The 9,042-nt window shown below is 39.6% G+C and overlaps 1 protein-coding gene across 1 annotated transcript; it reads left to right on the top strand.

The window, feature by feature from the left end:
- The first annotated feature begins 678 nt into the window (after positions 1-678).
- On the top strand, positions 679-1,185 carry LOC107466021 (uncharacterized). The gene has a single exon (XM_016084995.1). The coding sequence runs from the start codon at positions 679-681 to the stop codon at positions 1,183-1,185; it is 507 nt and encodes a 168-aa protein (XP_015940481.1).
- Positions 1,186-9,042: the final 7,857 nt, after the last annotated feature.

The following is a 9,042-nucleotide window of genomic DNA, read 5'->3' as shown; positions in this document are numbered from 1 at the left end:
GTCTTTTGATTCTTTTGTTTATATCTCTCATCTTTTGTATTTTACTTTTGGCTAGAGGCTTATGTTGAGAGAAAAACTTTTATGAGCTATTTTATAAACTTTAGATTTCTATATGGTCTGTGTATAGATAGCCGGCTTAAACTCCACAAGCCGAGGCTAGATTCTTATGCTATTATACTCTTATCTTTTGTCCTATTATATCTATATCTTGTGCGTTAAGTTAGTAGCTTCATGTGTACGTTTTGCGCTTTTCAAATCCTGTTTTTTGAGCTATATCCTTCATTGGGCTTCTAGGTTATATTAATTCTTTCTATATATTGTATGTATGAGCTTAGAACTATCGTAGTAAAGCTTAGGCTAATTGGGGTGTTACATTTAGTGGTATCCGAGCGGTTCGTCCTCGTGAGCCTGAAGGGTGGGCCGATTGTACTTCATTGCATACTCTGTGTGTCTTTTCTTTGAAGTTATTAGGTTATCTGTTTGATATATGCATAGCATGCTTGTTTGTGAGTGTTTTTTTGGGATAATTGAAGCACTAGAATTTTGATATTGAAACTGATCACCTTGATATCGATTGTTTGGTGTAGACAGAAACCCTAATGGCCACTCGCAGATGAGGTCGTACACATTCACGTTGAGCATAGAAATGCACAACTGGCCGATAACCATGCCGAATTCATGGCGGCAATGGCGAATCTTGCGAACACCATGGAGGCTAATGCTGTTGCGACTCTGCAAGCTGTGAAGAGGTTAGGCCAACTGGCTGGAAATGGAAACGGAGATGGAAATGGAAATGATAATGCTGAAGGAAATGGGGATAATATGGGAGGTGCTCCGATGACCTTGGATACTCTTCTCAAGGTTCATCCTCCAAGTTTCAGAGGTTCAACTAATCCTACAGATGCGGATAACTGGTTCCATGCCATGGAGCACGCACTACAAGCACATCATGTCTTAAACAACCAATACGCAGAGTTTGTTGCGTATCAGCTTCTGGGAGAGGCTCAGCCCTGGTGGAAAGGTGAATGCCACTTGCTACAGCTTAAGAATGCTGATATTCCTTGGAATGTATTCCAAACGGCCTTCTACAAGAAGTACTTTCCTGAGTCTGCAAGGGAAGCAAAAGAGATGGAACTTATGCAGCTGAAGCAAGGTTCCTTATTTGTGGCAGACTACAATAGCTGATTTGAGGAGCTTTGTAGGTTTTCTAGGGTGTGTCAGTGTGCCCCGGAGACCTACGAGATCTGGAAGTATATCAAGTACCAAAGGGGCTTGAAGGATAGCATCATGACTGTTATGGCTCCTATGGAGATTTGTATTTTCTTTGATTTGGTGAACAAGGCGAGAGTTGTTAAAGAATATGCAAAGACAGTAGCTTCGCCAAAGGACACTCATAGAGGAAACTCTAGTAGGGGACGTGGCAAGTACTTTCAGCCGAGGGGCAGAATTTCAAGAGAGGAGGACATGTGCCTCAAGGTCAAGGAGGCTTCAGAAAGAACACTCATAATCAGTTTCAGTATGCTAAAGGGAACGGAAATCAAAGTAAGATTTCTCCAGATTTGACTTGTGTACATTATGGGCGTTTTCATCGATACGACTCTTACAAGATTGGTATAGGTGGTTGTTTCAACTGTGGTTTTTCTGGTCACATTGTGAGGGATTGCACTCGTGGGAAGAACCTGAATGCGGGTTAGAGTTAACATCAAGGGCGAGTTTTTGCTGTGAACGCCAAGGATACTACTAAGGTGGATCCTCTGATGAGAGGTAATTGTTTACTTGGTGATAAAGTCTTCATTGCATTATATGATACTGGAGCTTTGCATTCATTTATTTCGTTTGCTAAAATTAAGGAGCTAGGCTTGAAAGTTTCAGAATTGGCATTTGAATTGCATGTACATACTCCGCATTAGACGGTTATGACTAGGTCAGGTTGTAGACAAGTAGATTTCAAGATTCAGGGTAGAGACCTTGTGCATGACTTAATTTGTTTACTAATGGTTGGAATGGAAATGATTTTGGGGTTTGATTGGTTGTCAAAGAATCGAGTTTTGTTGGATTGCTTTGAGCGGTCAATTTGATTTACGCCGGAAGGGGAAAATGGAGCAGTGATAGCTGAGGGTTATTACCTAAACTCTGTAAGGATGTACTGTAGTGGGGAAGAGTGTCAGGGTTATATCTTGTTGGCTGCTAATGCTTTGGGTGATGCCTAGAACTTAGATCAGATTTCGGTAGTTAGAGACTTTCCAGAGGTATTTTCGGATGATATTCCGAGTTCCCACCTCAAAGGGAGATTGAATTTGCGATTGAATTGGTGTCGGGAGCCGGACCAGTGTCAATTGCACCGTATAGAATGGCTCCGATAGAGCTGGCAGAACTAAAGACCCAGTTGGAAGAGCTTCTGAATAAAAGGTTCATTCGACCGAGTGTATCACCGTGGGGAGCGCCCGTTTTATTGGTGAAGAAGAAGGATGGAGGAATGTAACTTTGTGTGGATTACTGACAGTTGAACAAAGTGACTGTGAAGAACAAGTACCCGCTGCCAAGGATAGATGGCTTGATGGATCAACTGTAAGGAGCCGGAGTGATTTCAAAGTTTGATTTGAGATCCGGTTACCATCAGATAAGGGTGAAGGGGGATGATATTCCGAAAACTGCATTTTGGACACGCTATGGACACTACGAGTTTATGGTGATGTCCTTTGGGTTAATGAATGCACCTGCTGTGTTCATAGATTACATGAACAAAGTATTTCATCTTTTTTTGGATAAATTCGTGGTGGTTTTCATAGACGACATCTTAGTTTACTATAAGACGGCAAAGGAGCATGAGGAACACTTGAGAATTGTGTTGCAAATTTTTAAAAGAACGGAAATTGTATTCTAAGTTGTCCAAGTGTGAGTTTTGGAAGGAGGAAGTAAAGTTCCTAGGTCACATGGTGAGCAAAGGAGGAATAGCGGTGGATCATTCGAAAGTAGAGGCGGTAATGGAATGGGAAAGACCAACAACAGTGACAGAAGTTAGGAGTTTCTTGGGCTTAGCTGGATATTACCGGAGATTCATTGAATGATTTTCCCGGATTGCACTACTGATGACTAAGTTGACAAGGAAGGAGGTGCCGTTTGTGTAGACGTCGGAGTGTGAGGAAAGTTTTCAGACTTTGAAACAAAAGTTAACTTCAGCGCCTGTTTTGATTTTATCGGAACCACACGAACGCTTGAAGTATACTGTGATGCTTCCTTGAAGGGTTTGGGTTGCGTGTTGATGTAACACCGGAATATGGTGGCATACGCATCACGTCAACTAAGACTGCATGAGGTAAATTACCCAATCCATGATTTGGAATTAGCTGTGATTATGTTTGCATTGAAGATTTGGAGGCACCACTTGTACGGGGTGAGGTTTAGCATCTTTTCTGATCATAAGAGTCTCAAGTACATCTTTGATCAGAAAGAGCTCAATATGCATAAGAGGAGGTGGATGGAGTTGCTAAAGGATTATGATTTTGAACTAAGTTATCACCCTGGAAAGGTGAATGTGGTGGCGGACGCATTGAGTCGAAAGTCTTTAACAATAGCTTGGATGAGAATCAAGGAAGAAGAGTTAGTGAATAAGTTTGTGGATCTTAAGTTGGATATGGGTGAAGTGACCGGAAGAGCTTGTTTGAACCAATTACAGATTTCAAGTATGTTTAAAGCAGAAATTCAGAGGGCTTAGCAAGATGAACGAAAGCTTTAACAACTATTTCAACCAGTTGGTAAGAAGAGGCATGGAGAGTTTACTAAGGATGATGAAGGGTTGTGGAGATATAAAGGGAGAATCTGTATACCAGATGTCGGGGCTTTGAGACAGGAATTGTTGTCGAAAGCTCACAATAGTGGGTTTTCCATTCACCCAGGAGGTACTAAGATGTATTATGACTTAAAGAAGATGTTCTGGTGGCCTGGGATAAAGAGAGATGTAGCTACAGTTGTATCTAAGTGCTTGACTTGTCAGAAGGTAAAGATAGAACATTAGTAACCATCGAAAATGTTACAGCCACTTGAAATTCCTTAGTGGAAGTAGGAAGGAATTGCAATGAATTTGGTGACTGGTTTACCGAGGACTAGATCGGAATTTGATGCGGTTTGGGTGATCGTGGATCGCTTAACCAAACCTGCTCATTTTCTGCCTATCTGAGTAAACTATTCTTTGGAGGAGTTGGCGAGATTGTACATCAAGGATATCGTAAGGTTGCATGGTGTGCCATCAAGCATAGTGTCAGACTGTGATCCCCAATTCACATCAAGGTTTTAGGGAGCTTTCTGAATGGCTTTTGGTACGAAGTTATGTCTCGGTACCGCATATCATCTGCAAACTGATGGACAGTCGGAAAGGACTATTCAGACATTGAAAGATATGCTAAGAGCATGTGTTTTGGATCAACCCAAAAGTTGGGATTGTTACATGCCATTGGTGGAGTTTGTGTACAACAACAGCTTTCATGCGAGTATTGGGATGGATCCGTATGAGGCTTTGTATGGATGGAAGTGCCAATCTTCACTTTATTAGTATGAGTCAGGGGAAGTAAGTGTGTTAGGTCCTGATGTGGTAGCAGAGACTACTGAGAACATTAAGAAGATTCGTGCAAGAATTCTAACGGCATAGAGTCGATAGAAGAGTTATGCAGAACAGGGAAGGAAACCGTTAAAATTTGAAGTGGGAGAACATGTATTTCTAAGAGTTACACCGACAACTGGGATTGGAAGAGCAATCAAAACAAAGAAGTTGAATCTGAGGTTTATTGGACCATTTGAGATTCTGAGGCGATTCAGGCCAATGGCATATCAAGTAGCTTTGCCGCCTCACTTATCTAACTTGCATGACGTATTCCACATGTCACAATTTCGTAAATACACGTCGGATGCGGCTCATGTATTAGAGCCTAAGTCTGTCGAGTTGAGGGAGAACTTGACTTTTCAAGTAACGCCGGTGCGAATTGACGGCACCAGTGTGAAAAAGTTACGCGGGAAAGAAGTTCAGTTAGTTAAAGTTGCTTGGAAGCGAGCAGGAGTTGAAGAGCATACTTGGGAATTGGAGTCCGAGATGCGAAAGGATTATCCCGAACTATTCTCAAGTAATCACTAAATTTTGAGGGCAAAATTTCTTATTTGGTGGGAAGAATGTAAGAATCGAGACTAATTAACCGTCTAATTAAATAACTAATATTGTCCAAAATAGGATCAAAAAATTTAGAGTGAGAATTTGAGGATTTAAATATGATTCTTGGACTTAGTAGATTTTTTTGAGTCATAAAATGTATTTTCTGAGAAAAACTGAGTAAAACCGCAAACTGGCAGCCGAACCGATCCAATCGGTTTAAGTCTACCTGGTACTGTGTGAGAAAAATTTAAAACAGTCAAAAACCTTGGAAAAATATTTAAAGTAAAAAACCGGGCGTTAATTTTAAAAGTTTAGCCTAAAGTTGGGCCAAACGGGCTAAAAATGCTAATGGGTTGGACCGGGCCCAAGTTGGGCCCAAGCCCAACATATATATAGGTTTATAAGTGAGGCCATTCAGCCTCATAACCCTCTATTACACAAGCACACCAGCTGCATGAGAAGAGAGAAAGAAGAAGGAAAAACACTATTCACTTTTCACTTCAATCCATCATATCTTGAGCTCCGGTGCTTCGATTGGCGTGCTGTCAGTTGCTACGCGAAGCTCTCTCTGAGCCCATTAGTTTCATCTAGCCAAAAGGTATGAATCTCGAAAAATCCTGCCCAGTATCTGTATTAAGAAATTTGCAAATATTAGGTTTTGGTTTTGAGTGAAATTTTGTGATTTGATTCATTAGGTGGTCTCTAAGGTTAGGCTATTGGCGGTTTGTACCCCAAACAACATTGGAAAAGGTAAGGAAAATCTTGACCTTGTGAATTTGTGTATTTAGAAACCCTAGGTGTTGATTTATGGTAATTTATATGGTTTTAGTTAAGTTCTTGCACTTGTTGTTGTTGATTTGGAGTTTTGAAGGTGAGATTGGTGGTTGGTTGGTGATTGAAAGCTTGCTTGTGCTCAATTGGGGTTTTAGAACATATTGAAAATCGGCCAAAGTATGGTTTCGGTTTCCTCTACGTAATATATAATATTTCTAGACACTTAGGCTAGTGAGCCATAGGATAGGTTTAAATTGAATTGGTTGTTGTGTTGTTGAATGATGATTTATGATGAACTATGATGGATTGATGATGTTTGAGTATGTTGATGAATTATGATGTTGAATTTGATAAAGATGGTGTAAAATATTTAGATTGAGATGAAATGAGATTGATTGTGATGCTTGGTATTGAGAAAATTATGATTGATGAATGTGTTAGTGGAAGATTGTTTATAATGTCATATATAGTTGATAATTGAGGTTAAGAATAATGAAGTGTGAAGGAAAAATTTGGTATGAAGGATGGAATGGGATACAAAGGGTATATTTTGATGCAAATTGGAGTTTGGAAGGGTTTTGATTTGATTTTGGTTGAGGATTGTGGAAAATTGAGACTTGTGAACTTTTGGTAAAACTGGAATTTTGGTGAACTTCCATGAATCATATCTTGAACTACCATACTTGAAATTCAATGTATTTTATATCAAAGGAAAGGAAATTGAACAAGCTTTAAAATGGTTTAAATTTTGTGGAAATCCGAACTCGGCAGAAAAAGATATGATTGTGGAAAGCTTGGTGTCAAAATCTGAAATTCTGCAACACTGCAGAATTTTGTGATTTTTGGTTTGTGTGCGCACGCATACCCCTGTGATTTTTCGAACCTGTGTGTACACACAGACTTGTGCATACGGACACACAAGGGAAGGCTTTCTGTTGAGAGCGATAGCACAACCTGTGCGCACACATAACCAACGAAGTTTTACAACTTGTGCGAACGCACACGTTGGGAAGTGCATTCTGTTGAGGGCGCTAGCACACCTTGTGCGAGCGAAAAGAATTGCAAAATTTGGTACTTGTGCGTACGCACACCTCTATGCGTACGCACACTTTTTAAAAATTTTCCTGGGCGTGCGCACGCACACCCCTGTGCGTACGCACATGCCCTGTTTTTCAACTTAAACTTTGTTTTAAACTATTTCACCTTCCCAACAAGTTTTTAAACTTTTGTGACACCTATTTAAGATTCTTTGGCTTATTTTTGGGTATCAAAACATGGGAAAGATCCTAGGAGATTGAATCTGGTATTATTTTAAAAAGTTAGAGAACAGAGGCTTAGGTTTCTGGTATACTGAGGATGGGTCTGGGAAACAAAAAGGGAGAAAGATACCTGATTGAGAAATTGACGAACTGATGAGTTCGGAATGGAAATGTTGAATTGAAAGTGGTTGAAAATGAGTCGAGGACTCGAGATAAAATAATGGATCTATGTTGTATTGAAAATGTTTCCTGAAAACCACTGAATTACTATTTTATATTGAGATTGTTGAGACGTTATGCGCTTGGCAGAGATGGTGGTTAATCATGCCTGCCGAGGTACCGGCGGTGGCGTAAGGATCCTAGTTAATCCTGCTTACGTTGAGATGTGTGGTCTGTTGCAAGAGTATCCCGCTCGCATTCCTTCGGATGACTAGAGTGTGCAGGCACAAAATCCTGGACGGTGTTCCGAGCACCATATCTCGGGGGTTCCCAATTATGATTCCGAAGGGCTATATCTCCATGGAGATGTGTCGGGTTGGTAGTTGAACCGACAATGTGATATCACAGCCAATAGGACAAGCATTCATCATGTGCATCTTCTATCTGTTTGTTTGCTTTGCCGACTTGTAATTGCTTGCCTAATTGTATAACATGCCTAATTGCCTACTTGAATTACTTGCCATATATGTCTATACTTGTATTTTACTTGCATTGTAATTAATTATGCTTTCTACTGAGATTGAGGAGGTTCGGAAGGCGATGGCGATGGGATCGCATGGAGGATAGGTTGGTGAATGCTGTGGGACAGCGGATAACTGTTAGCATAGAAAATCCCCTAAGTTAGATTACCCTTTTTATTAGGTTAAGTTTTAAGTTATGCTTTACTATTTTAGTTATGCTTTAAGATGAATCTTGTGATGGATATGAAGTTCTAGGATTGCCTTTAGCGTCCTAGAGTCTTATTTCTTACATCACTGGGCACTGTTACCATACTGAGAACCTCCGGTTCTCATACCATATTCTGTTTTTATTTTACAGATGCAGGTCGTAACCCACCTCAGTGAGTTATTTCGATGGTGACAGAGCGGAGGACCCTGGATGTATTTTGGAGTCTTTTGATTCTTTTGTTTATATTTCTCATCTTTTGTATTTTACTTTAGTCTAGAGGCTTATGTTGAGAGAAAAACTTGTATAAGCTATTTTATAAACTTTAGATTTCTGTATGGTCTGTGTATAGCTAGCCGGCTTAAACTCCACGAGCTGAGGCCAGATTCTTAAGCTATTATACTCTTATCTTTTGTCCTATTATATCTATATTTTGTGCGTTAAGTTAGTAGCTACGTGTGTATGTTTTACACTTTTCAAATCCTATTTTTGAGCTATATCATTCATCAGGCTTCTAGATTATATTAATTCTTTCTATATATTGTATGTATGAGCTTAGAACTGTCGTAACCTTTGATTAACATTTACTTTATGATGTGAGGTAAGGCTTAGGATAATTAGGGTATTACATCATATATTAGGGGGAAGTAACAATTGATTTTATTTTTTCTGTGGTGGTAATCTTTTAAATTTTTAAGAATGCAATCATCTTTAAAAGTATATTTATCAGAAATCTAGATGTGAAAAATTACAAGCAAGGGTTGATTCTAACCATCTGCTATATGACATACGAAGTATTCTAAGTCCTGTAACATTGCCATCTCTGTTTGCTTGTAATTTGTGAAAAAGTGAACATGTATGAACCTTTCTAATCCTCGTATTCATTCAGGCTGGCTACATAACAGATTCCTTTTTGCTTCCCTTAGTTATAGTATAGTAATCCACTTCTGCCATTCTTGTGCTTAATTATCACGATGAATTTGC

The sequence above is a fragment of the Arachis duranensis genome, chromosome 9 (genome assembly GCF_000817695.3).
Source record: "Arachis duranensis cultivar V14167 chromosome 9, aradu.V14167.gnm2.J7QH, whole genome shotgun sequence".
NCBI classification, from domain to species: domain Eukaryota; kingdom Viridiplantae; phylum Streptophyta; class Magnoliopsida; order Fabales; family Fabaceae; genus Arachis; species Arachis duranensis.
The sequence above is the reverse complement of the archived record's forward strand: the minus strand, read 5'-3'. Positions and strand labels throughout refer to the sequence as shown.